Source organism: Apium graveolens, chromosome 11, assembly GCF_009905375.1.
Source record: "Apium graveolens cultivar Ventura chromosome 11, ASM990537v1, whole genome shotgun sequence".
Classification (NCBI taxonomy): domain Eukaryota; kingdom Viridiplantae; phylum Streptophyta; class Magnoliopsida; order Apiales; family Apiaceae; genus Apium; species Apium graveolens.
In genome coordinates, this window is record NC_133657.1 from 44,176,897 (window position 1) to 44,192,463 (window position 15,567).

At 37.6% G+C, this 15,567-nt stretch overlaps 1 protein-coding gene across 1 annotated transcript in view; it reads left to right on the plus strand.

Moving 5' to 3' along the window:
- The window catches only part of LOC141695479 (uncharacterized), a 32,842-nt gene extending 17,856 nt beyond the window's left edge, over positions 1 to 14,986 (plus strand). Inside the window, exons 2-3 of the mRNA XM_074499721.1 lie at positions 13,809 to 14,191; positions 14,273 to 14,986. Coding sequence (XP_074355822.1) covers positions 13,809 to 14,191; positions 14,273 to 14,821 — 932 coding nt within the window. The 3' untranslated portion in view covers positions 14,822 to 14,986. The remainder of the gene's footprint in view (positions 1 to 13,808; positions 14,192 to 14,272) is intronic.
- The last annotated feature ends 581 nt before the right edge of the window (positions 14,987 to 15,567 follow it).

Sequence of the window (15,567 nt, forward strand, 5' to 3'; positions counted from 1 at the left end):
GGCGCGAGAAAATAGTAATCATTGCCTGCCCACTGGCCTTTTTTCAAGGAAAAACCATTCCACTTACCCAGATATTCCATTAATCAAGGTGAAACAGTTTTAATTCAAAATTGAAACTGTTCCCACTGATTTAATTATTTTTCAATGCATCATTAATATTCTGAAAAAAAATCAAGTGAAAATGACCAAGATAAATCAGATGAGTAAGTACTGATAAAGGAAAATCAGAACTTAAATTAAAACAGAATTTATATGGTCATCAGAATATGAATCTTTATCAGGATTTATCAATGCATTACAAAATAACTTAGAGACAAAATCTTGAAACAAAAACAAATTTCATTAATATATCAAGTGAATACATTCATGAAATTGAAATTACATCAGTACTTGTACAAGATTTCCCTAAGCTGCTAAACCTAACGTCAATAGCCTTTGTCCTAGCTCAAGAAGCAGGGCAAGGCTGATGATGAAGAAAAATAGGAAGAAGAAAATAAATCATTTCTTCTTCCTACTCTCGACAAACAGAATGGCGAGTCGAATGATTCGCTCTTACTGGCGGAGAGCTTCCAGCCTTTCCTCCTCCAATCGCTCCAGATGGCGATGGTAGTCCATATAGAAGAACAGGAGGTGGGTGAGTACCTCCTGTTGGACAGAGTCCCATATCTCATCAGGAATGGCAGTGACGTGCCATTCCTGCTGCCAATCGGCACAGCTTAGCTCCATATTGAAAGTTTCGTAGTTCAAAAACATGTTGTATCTGACCATGGTGTTTTTGAAAGAAAAAGTATGAAGGTAAGGTGATGTTGAGAGAAAAGATTTGATGGGAAGGCTGATGTGAAGTGGTTACTTATATAGGCAAGAGAATGCCAGGAGACGCAAAGGAATTTAATGTTGACAGGTAGAATGAATTCTACCTCGTCTCCCCAGACTTGGAAAAAGAAAAACATTCATTAGAAAGAGAAAACATGGTTTAATGCGCACAAGAAGCAAGTAAAAGTTGACTGTTCAAGTACGAATACCATTAACCCTAACCATAGTGACTATTAATCTTCCACTTCAACATATTCTAGTTTGAACTGAGACTGTTATCAAATTTTATCCATAGATAAGTCAAGTAAAGAATTAGACTTTAATATCAGAACTTAGACTTATATCAGAACTTAACAGTCATCAGAACATAATTTCTTAACTCGAAAAAGGAATGCCTATCTGAGTAAGTCCTCATACAAGTTCTGAGTTATATTCTGCAGAACTTAATCAGCAGAACATGCAATCAGAACTTGTCCTCAGAGTTTATGCAAAGTGACACAATGACTGTTTATCTAAAACAACATAGACCACCACAGTAATTTTCATCATTCATATGGAGTGAGTAGTGTGTGCATTAAGCTAAATGTCAGACAAAGAGTAAAGTCTAATTCACTTCAGTATATCTTAGAAATAAGGCATAACTAAAACTTTGCTAAAGAGCTGTCATTATTCAGTAACCTACTGTTGAATGAGTTCATGCTTGAGTCTACCTCAACTATTGTGTGCTAATTTTATGCATCTTTTTGAATTCCATTTTACAGTGGCTTCTCAGTGTAAGTGAGTCACGACTGCTGATCAGAATTTATGCTATTATCAGAGTATTTCTCCATTAATCATAGAGTGTGAAAAGTCACCAAGAAAATATTTTGCTTTTCTAATGCATATTTACTTAATACCAGCAATGCACTTGGGTCGTCCCTTCCACATTTTTACTCTAGATCTCAAAGGAGTACCTGATTTTATTCTTTGATCCTTTTGCTTTTTCTCTTTTTTTTGATAGGAGAGGTTTATCAGCACTTAGTGCATTCAACAGATTTACTAGTATCAGAACTTAACAGATGAGTAGCATTATTCTAATTTGTGACTTAGTAATAAGACAAACAAAGTAAACTCAACTTAGCTCTATTATCAGAATTTGCTTATGTCAATAGATTTCCACAGAATTAATTACTTCTTACATGGGATCATTTGATTATTGAAGACTACTAGGTCAGCATCTAGCACAGTTATCCTCATAGGATTGAATAGAATAGTTACTTTAACAGACATATCACTTATCAGAGTTTAGAAACATATATCAGACAACAGTCAGTACTTAAACACATTTATCAATTAATCACAGAATACATAAAGAGATTAAATTCTGTAAATACTGATCATAAAGTCTGATAAAACAGAACAAGACTAGGCAGATTTAGAGAAAAAACCTGAAACCATTCCAATTTCATTTACCAATCTTGTAAAAGTGGCTTCACACAATGGTTTTGTGAAGATATCTGCTAGTTGTTGATCTGTTGGAACAAAGTGCCATTCCACTGTACCTTCATCCACATGTTCCCTTATGAAGTGGTACCTGATGCTGATGTGCTTTGTCATAGAGTGTTGAACTGGATTACCTGTCATAGCAATAGCACTTTGATTATCACAGTAAATAGAGATTTTGAAATATGTTAACCCATAATCCAGTAACTGATTCTTCATCCAAAGAATTTGTGCACAACAGCTTCCTGCAGCAATGTACTCTGCTTCTGCAGTTGATGTGGAAATTGACTTTTGTTTCTTGCTGAACCAAGAAACCAATCTGCCTCCAAGAAATTGGCAGCTTCCACTTGTACTTTTCCTGTCAATTTTGCAACCTGCAAAATCTGCATCTGAGTAACCTATTAGTTTAAAATCTGATTCTCTAGGATACCACAATCCCAGATCAGCTGTTCCTTTAAGATACTTGAAAATTCTTTTCACAGCTGTTAAGTGAGGTTCTCTTGGATCTGCTTGAAATCTTGCACAAAGACAGGTAGCATACATGATATCAGGTCTATTAGCAGTTAGATAGAGTAGAGAGCCAATCATACCTCTATAATCAGTAATATCTACTGATTTACCAGTATCCTTATCCAGTTTTGTTACAGTGGCCATGGGAGTGGATGTACTTGAACAATCTTGCATTCCAAATTTCTTCAGCAAGTTTCTGGTGTACTTAGTTTGACAAATAAAAGTGCCTTCTTCATTCTTCTTGACTTGAAGGCCCAAAAAATAGCTAAGTTCCCCCACCATACTCATCTGATACCTTGACTGCATCAGTTTGGCAAACTTCTTGCAAAGTCTATCATTTATAGACCCAAAAATGATATCATCAACATAAATCTGGACCAGAAGTAAGTCCTTTCCATGGTTGAGGTAGAACAGTGTTTTGTCTATTGTTCCTCTGTTGAATCCACTTTCCAGAAGAAACTGAGCTAAAGTCTCATACCATGCTCTAGGAGCTTGCTTAAGTCCATAAAGTGCTTTATCAAGCCTGTAGACATAATCTGGATGTTTGGAGTCTACAAAGCCTGGAGGTTGTTCAACATATACTTCCTCCTCCAATTCTCCATTGAGAAAAGCACTTTTAACATCCATTTGAAAGACAGTAAACTTTTTGTGAGCAGCATAAGCCAAAAATATCCTTATGACTTCTAACCTAGCAACTGGTGCAAATGTTTCATCATAATCAATTCCCTCATATTGAGAATATCCTTTTGCAACCAGCCTTGCCTTATTCCTTGTAATTATGCCATCACTGTCAGTTTTGTTTCTGAATACCCACTTTGTACCAACAACAGATCTATTCTTTGGTCTTGGCACTAGGGTCCAGACTTTGTTTCTTTCAAATTCATTTAACTCTTCCTGCATTGCTTGCACCCAATCAGCATCTTGAAGAGCTTCTTCCACTTTCTTTGGCTCAGTCTGAGAGAGAAAAGAATTGTAAAGACATTCGTTTGAAGTACCTGTTCTAGTTCTGACACCTGCATCAGGATTTCCAATTATCAAATCAGGTGTATGTGATTTTGTCCACTTCCTTGCAGATGGAAGGTTTTCTCTAGAACTAGATGCTCCCCCATGTTCCATGTTGTCTTCATTTTCATTTTATGATGCTCCCCCTGAAACTATGCTCTCTGAGTTGGATTCTTCAGAATTTAGATTTTCAGCACTATCAGAACTTGGCTTATCAGAACTTGACGAATCAGAACTTGAAGAGCCAGATGTATGTTCTGATGTTTCTTGAGATGTGGTAAGATCTTGAGTATGCTCCCCCTGCATAGGTGCATCTTCCTTTGGCGTAGTCACCACAGTTTCAATAACATCAGAGTTTAATCCATCAGAGCTTACAGTATCAGGACTTAGACTGTCAGGATTTTCAGTATCAGAATTTGAGTCTTCATTTTCAAATCTCAGCTGATCATGATCAATGAAATCTTCAAGACCCGTAATCTTCTTGTCATCAAAGGAGACATTGATAGATTCCATGACCACTTTTGTTCTCAAATTATAGACTCTGAAGGCTTTTGTGGAAAGTGGATATCCAACAAAGATTCCTTCATCAGCTTTTAGATCAAACTTGGATAGCTGTTCAGGATGAGCCTTGAGAACAAAACACTTGCATCCAAATACATGAAAGTACTTCAGATTTGGCTTCTTTTTCTTCACCATCTCATATGGTGTTTTTCCATGCTTGTTAATGAGTGTTGCATTTTGAGTAAAACAAGCAGTCTACACAGCTTTAGCCCAGAAATAGGTTGGAAGCTTTGCTTCTTCAAGCATTGTACGTGCAGCTTCAATGAGAGTTCTATTCTTCCTTTCAACAACTCCATTTTGCTGTGAAGTTCCAGGGGCAGAAAATTCCTGCTTAATTCCATGGTTTTTGCAGAACTCTTCCATTATCAAATTCTTGAACTCAGTGCCATTATCACTCCTTAAGGTTTTCACAGAATCTTTGACCAATTTATCCAGATGTTTAACATGATCAATCAAGATAGATGCAGTTTCACTTTTTGTGTGCAAGAAATACACCCATGTGTATCTGGTGAACTCATCCACTATGACCAATGCATATTTCTTTTTTGCAATTGACATGACATTTACTGGACCAAATAGATCAACATGTAGTAGATGATAAGGCTCAAGAATTGATGATTCAGTTTTGCTCTTGAATGAAGATTTTCTTTGTTTGGCCTTCTGACAAGAATCACAAAGACCATCAGGAGCAAATACTGACTTTGGCAGTCCTCTCACAAGATCTTTCTTGACCAGTTCATTAATATTGTTGAAATTTAAATGAGAGAGTTTCTTGTGCCAATTCCAGCTTTCTTCAATTGATGCTCTACTCATCAGACAGATTGCAGAACCATCAGTACTTGTTGAAAGCTTAGCTTCATAAATGTTACCACGCCTGTATCCTTTCAGAACAACTTTTCCTTTAGATTTACTCACAATTTCACAGTGTTCTTCAAAGAAATCAACATGATAACCTCTGTCACAGATTTGACTTATACTCAGCAGATTGTGTTTAAGTCCTGAGACCAGAGCTACTTCTTTAATGATCACATTCCCAAGATTGATATTGCCATATCCCAATGTTTTTCCAATGTTGCCATCTCCATAAGAAACACTTGGGCCAGCTTTCTCCACAAAGTCTGATAGCAGGGCCTTATTTCCAGTCATATGTCCTGAACATCCACTTTCCAGAACTAGGATATTTTTCCTGTTGCCCTGCAATCTTAAAGACCACTAATGATTAGTTTTAAGGACCCAGATTTGCTTGGATCCCTTGGCCTTATTAAGTTTGTTAACATTTACAGCGGATTTAGCATCAGAGTTTATGTTAACATTTTTCTTATCAGAACTTATACTGTCAGACTTTGAATCAGAATTTACACTAGAAGGAACAATGGAAACTTTCTTCAAAGAAGGTTTTAATTGATAATAATCATAGTACAAACTATGATATTCCTTACAAGTATAAATGGAATGCCATAACAAACTTAACAGGTTTTAACTTTGGCTTTTGCTTAACAACAGGCTTAATTTCTTCAGTTCCTTTATCATTCTTATCCTCTCCATAACCTAAGCCCTCTTTCCAATTTTCACTACTTAGCAAATTTTGAGTTGTTCTGCTAGAGTTAGTCCAAGTCCTGATTATCTCTCTTTCCTTTTCTAACTCAGTTTTTAGAGATTCATTCATTTTTAGCACTTCATCCCTAACATAAAAAGCATCATCACTATCCTTCTGAGTTTGATGGAATATAACTAACTCTTTTTCTAAGAAATCATTTCTTTTCTTAAAAGCAAGATTTTCAGAAGTTAATCTTTCACATGTTAAGGTTTGATCTCTATAACTAACAAACATGGTTTTAAGATATCTTCTCAACTCATTAATATCATCAGTATGAAAAGCATAAGTAGTCTGAGGTACCTTTGTTTCAGCAGCTTCAGAACTGCTCTCAGCTTTTTCTTTATCAGCATTTGCCATCAATGCATAGTTTTCCTCACTTTCAGAGTCTGAGGTGTCTGTCCAGCTTTTCTGCTTTGTGACAAGAGCCTTGCCTTTGTCACCCTTTACCTTCTTGCAGTCAGGAGATATGTGGCCTTTCTCACCACAGTTATAGCATTTAACATTGGTGTAATCTCCTCTGTCAGACTTTCCTCCTCTGCCTTCAGATCTTCTGAAATTCTTCTTATCAGAACTTATGCCTTTCCTGGAAAACTTCTTTCCCTTCCTGAACTTCCTGTATGCAATCTTTGTGATTCCTTTCACCATAAGAGCACACAGCTTCATCATCTCCTCATCAGCATCAGTCTCAGGCAAGCTTTCAGAATCTGAGTCATCATCACTCTCAGGACTTGATGACTCAGTATCAGACTTTATGAAAAGAGCTTTACCCTTGTCTTTCTTTGAGGAAGCTGCTTTGGGGAATTCTTCTTCAGCCTTAAGAGCAACTGTCCTTGACTTTCCTCCTTTCCTCTTGCTTCTTTGTTCCATCTCCAGCTCATGAGTCTTGAGCATTCCATAAATTTCGTCAAGAGTTGTTTCATCAAGATTGTAGTTGTCTCTTATTGTCGTTGCCTTCAAATCCCAGCATTCAGGAAGAGCTAACAGGAACTTAAGGTTTGAATCTTCAATATCATACTCTTTATCAACCAATGACAAATCATTCAAAAGTTTGACAAATCTATCATATAAATCATTCAATGACTCATTAGTCTTTGAGTCAAAGTGTTCATACTCTTGAGTGAGTATTGTCTTCCTGTTCTTCTTAATTGTGTCAGTTCCCTGACACCTTGTTTCCAGAGCATCCCATATCTCCTTAGCAATCTTGCAGTTGATTACCCTGTTTGACATTACATTATCAATGGCACTATGCAGTAAGTGTCATACCTTAGCATCCTTAGCAATTGATGCTATGTCTTCAGCAGTATAATCACTCTTCTCCTTTGGTACGGTCTTTGCTGCTTCACCTGCAACTGCAACAACGAGTTTGGTTGGTTTGTGAGGGCCTTCCTTGATTCTATCAAGGTATTCTGGATCTGTTGCTTCCAGGAACATGGTCATCCTTACCTTCCATATGGGATATTCAGATGGTCTCAGTATGGGAACTCTGATGGTCTCATACCGACTCTGAATTTGTGTCTTTGGTGGTTCCTCAGTTTTGGTAGGCTTAGTTGGAGTTTCTGTGTCCGACATGATTGTGTTTGGATCTTTAACTGTATATATGTTAACATATAGGCTCTGATACCAATTGTTAGGTCACACACACACTGCAGAGGGGGTGAATACAGTGTATAGTACAATCAAATCGAACTTTAAGAACTTAAGTAACAGAAAACAAACTTTATTGAATCAATAAACTCTGTTACAGTATGGAACTGTTACCTCTCAGTGATGAACAAATATCACGAGAGATGCTAGGGTTACAATGAATAATCTTCTCGAATATGATAACACCTATAGTGTAAACCCTATATCTGTGTTTATTACTACACCGTTACAAGATAATCGCTAATTGATATGGAATATAATTCTGCTTCCTAAAATATATCAATCAGATATCTTTTCTTCCAAGTATTCCATTCTTCACGGAACTCCTTCTTCATGCATATCTCTTCTTATGTTTATCTCGATCTTCTTTCCTTTAAACAGCTGATGTCCTTATCTGAACGTCCTTCAGCACTTAAGTTCTGATATCTAACTTCTGATGATTATCTCCTGATAATATAAGTACTGATATCCTTAAGTCCTGACTTCCAGTATAAGTACTGATTCCCAGTTAAGTACTGATTTGTCCTGTTAAGTAAGATCTGAAAACTAAACATAAATCATATTAGCCATGGCATTATCAAATATATCTAACGTAAATGTATTATGACTGATATTTATTCGATATAGTTGGTCGGTATAATAAGCGATCGAATCGATTATTATCGAGTTAGTATTTAATTTTTTTGGTTAACCTAATAACACGAAACCAATATTGACTGCTTCTTATTGAGGTTGTCATTTTTCTCGTGAACATGATCGATATTTGTTGAATCCGGTGACTTTTTGTTGCCCAGAAATGGATAATTTTGGCGGTTATATATGTAGTGCGGTCAAAATTCTCTGTGATTTTTTTACTATAATTAGCCCTTCTCGTACAGAAACAAGTACTGTACCAACAACCAACACCAATAACAGTCAACAAAAACTATTACTCTCAAACAATCAATTATGGTGATTGTCATAACCCCAAATGTTTGAAATTTGTATAACACTTATGAATAGTAACTGTTTGCTAATCATGCCGATTAAGGAAATTTTCATGCCACACTATAGAAAAGTACTGATATGGGAATTCTGAGATCGTATTAGTATTCCATTAAGTAAATAAGTGTATATAAAGAATTTGAATTCGACCACTTTGATTTTTTCCCGAAAATCGACCAGATACCGAAAGAATTGAGTATAAGGTAACATGATTAAAAGGATTTAAATTCAAGAATTATATGAGAGGATTATTAAAGGAATATAAAATATTAGGAAAGGTTTAGGGAAGCTCAAATAATGAGATCCGGATATGATCCCTCAAACGGATAACGAGAACAAAAGTTAAGTGAACCATAAAACATATTAGTGACCATTAGCCAAGCAATTAAGCACTAATCAAGAGATTATCACCAAGTGAGTCATCAAACCACAAGGTGTGAACAAGTGGAGGTAAGATGACATGTTCTTGATGACGTAAGCATGATTAAAAGATATTTAGCTGGAAATGAATTATAGCCAAGTATTTAGACCTTAGTTAAATCATGGTTAGTGGTTAACCAAACAACAAAATCACCACACAAACTCATCAAGTTAACAAGAAGCATTTTCATCTCTCATTTTCCTCGCAAAACTCCCGGCCCTTTCATGAAAAACAAAGGAGAAAAATTCAAGATTCAAGCTTCACTTCATAAACAATTCCAAGGTAATTATGTAAGCTTTCTCATGTTTAAATAAACATATCCTGTGAATTTTAGCTTCCAATTCCTTCCCTTTATTTTCTATTAAATCATCGAAAAAGATGATAAATAGTACTTTTTGAAAATTAACTTTGTGATCTTGAATTCTTTGGAAAGATCAAGCTTGTAGGAGGTTAGATCAAGGCTCCCTAAGGCTTCTTAGTAACTTATCACACACCAAGGAAGGTATAAACTTCAAACCCTAGTCTTTACTTTGATTATTAGTGAGTTTGATGATTGGTTTTATGAATGAGAGGCATGAGCTATGATTATTAGTAGTTTGCTTTAAATTTGGAGTGATTTGGTGAATGGATCTTGTTTATAGTTAATATTACTTGATTGTTTTGGTTGAAACATTCCGAGAATATGGACTTTTATAGCATTATTTAGTTGAGGTTTTGATGTGTTGGTGATTGTGGGTTGTTTGGTGATTAGTTGGAGTAGTATAAAAATTGAAAACTGCGTAAACATAGCCGTCGTAATGCCCATTTTCTTTTAACTGTTTGTACTTAGTGTTCGGGACAGAAAGCTCACTGACCAATGTGCAACTTTGCCAATTTAGCTAGATCGTGTCGTATGCTTCATTTTGATCTGTGGTTCGCTTAGATCCGATGTACGGTTTAGGATAAACGACCATTTTAAGTAACTGTGTTTTGCGAACGAACCATTACCCCTCATTTTACTTTGAAACCTTGTTTAAAGCCTTTAATTGACTAATTGGAGTACGAAATAATTATGTAAGGTTAATTAGTCAGTGGGTAGATTATCGTGAAAGATTCACCTTAAAAACTTAAACGGTTAATTTTATAAAAATGGTGGAGCTGAGGGTACTCGAGCGACTCATGTGAATCGTTAAGCGTAAAAGCGAACGCCAGGGTCTAAATGGTTATAGCCTAGTTTCTTAAGCGATCGTGGTTTATTCCAACTTATATGTTGTTTATAGGTTACCAGACTCATCCCAAGCCTTTTTCCACCCCCAGTCGCTCAGGCAAGTTTTCTACCCATATACTGTTGTTGTGATGTAAATTTATTTATGCATTATCTTGAGATAAGTGCATGGTTGTTATTAGCAAGTCTTGCGATATATTGGAGCATGTTGATATATATATATATATATATATATGCATGCCTGTTTCGTAATCTTGATATCTCATTGTTGATTCGGTTACTTATAAACTGCATAATACCTATGCTAGTGTTATGGATTAAAACTACTATATATAATTGCTGTATTTAATACTAAGGAACGTGAGCTTCGAGGCTCGATTTGACTGCTCTTGTGTTTCGTGACTCAATCTGCCTTAACAAGATGCCTACGTACCTTGCTGATTGCCAAGGATCAAGTCAAAAAACGTAGTTCTTGGTTGGTGGGGGTGAGACCCCTTATATAGATGTGGGAGTCCTTGAATTGGACTTGGTATAGGAGACTTGGTGGATAAGCCTCTGAATTAGGATAGACTTAGGAGTCCTAGGAAGTAGGAAGCTGATTCCTTATCCTTTTAGGTCCCCTTGAGGCTAATCTCTAAGGACTTATATCCTCATCGGGACTCTTTTCAACATCTGATTTCTCCCTTATTAATTAATTACGAAATTAATTAATAATCAGGGCTTTTTGGCCTTTTTTTTATTCCACCAGGCCTGATCTGGTCCGTCAGGCTTAACCTTTCTGGTCTGAATATCATACATCTTCTTATTGGGCCTAGCAGCCCATTAATTATAAAACCAGGACTTATTTATCCCTATCATTTGCCCCCCAACTTTTGGGAAACATTGATTAGGTTTCGCAGAAGTTAAATCTATTCGTTCCCTTATAGGGTTTCGTTTTTGCGTAAAGTGTGGAGCGACCTACACATTTACAACGAATCTTCCTTTTATTCAGAAATTATCTTAATTTCCAGGAATTTTTCCCTAATTTTCTGGGATTTTTCCCTAATTTCTGGGATTTATCCTTAATTTTCTGGATTTTTCCCTTAATTTCTGGGATTTATCCAATTTTTCTGGATTTTTCCCTTAATTTCTGGGATTTATCCTAATTTTCTGGATTTTTCCCTTAATTTCTGGGATTTATCCAATTTTTCTGGATTTTTCCCTTAATTTCTGGGATTTATCCTAATTTTTCTGGATTTATTCCTTATTTCTGAGAATATTAACATTTTTCAGAAAATATTTAAGGAATTTCCTTATTTTTCTGGATTTTTCCCTTAATTTCTGGGATTTATCCTTAATTTTCTGGATTTTTCCCTTAATTTCTGGGTTTTATCCTAATTTTCTGGATTTTTCCCTTAATTTCTGGGATTTATCCAATTTTTCTGGATTTTTCCCTTAATTTCTGGGATTTATCCTAATTTTTCTGGATTTATTCCTTATTTCTGAGAATTTTTCAGAAAATATTTAAGGAATTTCCTTATTTTTCTGTAATTTTTCAGAGATTTTCTTTTCTCTTTTTTTTTTTTTTTAATATAAAATTCGACCAGGAATCCATTCGGCCAGGATCCTGGTCGAATTACCCTTCAGTGTGCCTTGGTCGACTGAATTTCGAGCAGGGTCTATTCGATCAGGAATCCTGGTCGATTTTCGGCCAGGATTTTCATCCCTTCCCCCCCTTTTTTTTTTTTTTTTTTTTTTTTTTTAGCAGAAAATTTTCGACTAGGAATTTTTCGAGCAGAAAATTTTCGACTAGGAATTTTTCGAGCAGAAAATTTTCGACTAGGAATTTTGTTCCTTTCGGTCAGGAGTCCTGCTTTTTGACCGAATTAACCTTCATTTGTTGCCCAGGTCGATGCAAATTCGGGCAGGGCTCATTCGATCAGGAATCCTGGTCGAATTTCGGCCAGGATTTTCACCCCTTCCTCCTTTTTTTTTTTTTTTTTTTTTTTTTTTTTTTTTTTTTACAATTTTCGACCAGAAAATTTTCGACCAGAAATTTTGTTCCTTTCGGTCAGGAGTCCTGCTTTTTGACCGAATTAACCTTCATTTGTTGCCCAGGTCGAAGCAATTTCGACCTCCTGTATTTCGACCAGGATTTCCACATGATTCCTGGTCGAATTGGGTCATATTCCTGATCTTTTTATCCATTTCTCCCTGGACTTTATTTTTGGGCCACCTTCACTTAGCTGGGCCTTCATTCTTTTGGCCCATTATGACTGGATTTTGGGTTATGGGCTGTTAACCTTAAATATCTGGGCCCTTTTCTGGGCTTTTTAAACACTTGGGCCCTTAGCTGGGCTTTATTATTTTTTTTAAGGTTTTTTTTTTTAGAATTGGGCCTCATTTCTAAGCCCAAATTCCAAACTCTTCTAATATCTTTCTGGATTCTTCCAAAATCTTGAAAAAACTCAAGTTTTTCTTTTGATTTTTTTTTTACTAGAATTCTCTTGAATTTTCCAGGAACTTCCAGAACCTTCCAACTTTTGGGCCCAAATGGGCTTTTTAAGGTCCATTACCCATTTATTTCTCCTATATATAGGTGGGATGAGAGTGTGATTCTTCACACCTCTCATTTCATTTCTCTTCACCTACAACTTTCTAATCTTCTCCTCTCTCAAATCCACTCCTTCTTCCTCCCAAGTCTTTTCCAGTCTTTACTAGATGGCCGACAAGAGTTCCGAGAGGGCGGCCAAGATAGCCTCGGCTTCAAAACGAGGTAAGGATATCGAGATCCGCTCTTCATATATGTCTTTAATTGATATGATTAATACTAGGGGGGATGAATATCCTTCCACTGCACATCTCGACTCCTTTAATCACTGTAATACTTGGCATAACATAGATTTCAATAAACTAAATGCTCGTTATAACGTCCCTCCTCCCTTTAGACTAGTTCCAGTCTCTGGTGGTGACCGTACTTGCCACTGGAGGCCTGATACTCTCTTCATCTACACCGACGCCCTTAATGCTGGGCTCAGGTTCCCTTTTCATCCTTTTATCCCTCATCTTTTGGCTGACTTACAAATTAACCCGTGTCAGCTTCCTCCAAACGCCTGGAGGAATATTCTATGTTTTATGGTTTGTTGTCTTAGGGAGGGCTTTCCTCTTTCTGTAGCCGTTTTTAGGAAAGTCTTTCAATGTTACAATAGTTCTTCCAATATTTGTGGCTGGGTTTATGTCAAACAAAGGCCCAAAAGCAAACATATCTTTAACAGCGCCTCTATTCCGGATAATAATCCAAATTGGAGGAATAGTTTCGTCGGGTTACGTTGGGAGAATGGCGATTGGGGCACGCTCTTTCGATCTTCCTTCGGGAAGGTCAGTGATGGTAGCCTCAAATCCATTCACTTAACTCCTGAAGAAACTATCATTTATAATGGGCTCACTCAGGATGATGGCACCACCACCAGCTGGACTCTTTTAGAAGAGTTTTCCCTGATTCATGTGGGACTATCCTCTGTTTCTCAACAGGGTATTTCTCTTCCCTTCTCAATTTTTCTTTATTTCACGCATTATTAACATCACTTATTTTGTCCTTTGCTTTGTTTCAGCTGCTAAGGAGATTAACGAGGACAATGTCCCCTTGGTCGAGGAAACAGCTAGGATGAAGAAAGCTCGGTTAGCAGGCCTAGACACCAGAGGAAAGGCGACAGAGCCTATCTTCTTGAGAAAGCACAAGGAGCCTATGGGGGAGGCTTCAACTGAAGGAGCTGAGGGCCATAATGCTCCTATCACTGCTGCTGCCCCTGCTGCTGCTGCTACAGGCGCCTTTCAGCCTCTCTGGGGATTCCGCCGAGGGGATACCGTGGTTGGTTCCACGAAGCATGCTTGGGATTGGTCCTACCATAGCGTGACCCCAAAGGACTTTACTGATGTGGTGGCCACCCCTGACCTTGAGAGGATTAAGCTCATGGGAGCCCAGTCTCTGGCTTCGGTATGCCTTCTCTTTTTTAAACTTATTTCTCGTTCTTGTAGCACTTTCTTGCCTTATACTTTGTTAATTGTTTTGTTTCAGTCTAACGCCTACTTTCAAGGCGCTGTGAGGCAAGCCGAATCATGGAAGCGGGCTTCTGATAAGGCCGATAATGCCCTCAGGAGGCAGCAGAAGAAGTATGCTACCCTGGAGAAGAAGCTCAAGCGCAAGGAGGAAGAACTCGGAGAGTCTAACGCCGAGCTGGTGGTACTTCGGGCGGAGAAGGATAAAGCTATAGACAATTATCTGGACTCGGAGGAGTTTGCCCAATCCATGAGGATTAGGGATGATTCAGTCTTTCCCGAGTTTTTTAGGACTGGCTGGGACACGGCCCTTGGGACCGTGAACGAGGCTTGTCCTGATATTAACCCGGCGGACTACATCTGCCCTGACGATGAGGCTTTGCTACAGAGGTTTCGTACCCGAGTAGTTGTCTCGGATCATGTTCCTCAGGATCCACTTCTTCCTCCTCCCGAGTCTTTTTCCAGACCTGCTGAGGATGACAGCTCTTCCTCCTCCGAGACGACGGAGACATCTAGCGAGAGCGGAGAAGACGATGATATGGACGCCGAGGGCACCTCAGCTCCTTAGAGCTTTTTCAGCCCTGCGTGGCTTTTTTTATTTTCGAGACTTTATTTATCAAACTTTTGTAACATCTATCAGATCTATCTCATTTATCACCTTTTATGCTTTGCATCCATGCATTTGATTTTTATTTGTTAGGCCACAATCATACTTTGAAGAACTTATGAATTTCATAAAATTGTCTGGGATTCGTCCCTTACACAAGTCTTAATAAATTTCGTAATAAAACTAAAACATATAAATCCTAAGCAAGCAAAGCTTCAAGGTGCTTTTCAACCTACTCGCCATCCTGACGAGTGAGAATCGTACTTCGACCATCTTACACGTAGTAAACCTTCAGGTTTTGTGCGTGCCAGGTTCTCGGGACTTCAAAACCATCCATAGTCTCCAGCTTGTAGGTTCCTCTACCCTGAACGCTCTTGACTCTATACGGCCCTTCCAAATTTGGGGCAAGCTTTCCTTTCTGTCCGACACCAGAAGCCTCTATTTTTCTCAAGACTAGGTCACCTTGTTTGAAAAACCTCTCTTTAACCCTTAGGTTGTAGTAGAATGAAGCCTTTTTCTGATATTCTACTATCTTTGCGTGTGCTTTATCTCATACTTCATCGATTAAATCCAGGGCTAACTTCTGCCCTTCCTCATTTTCTTTTTCATCAAAAGCCTGAATCCTTGGAGAAGAATGTGATATCTCCACGGGAACTACTGCTTCCGCCCCATATGCCAACATGAAAGGAGTTGCATCTGTCGTGACT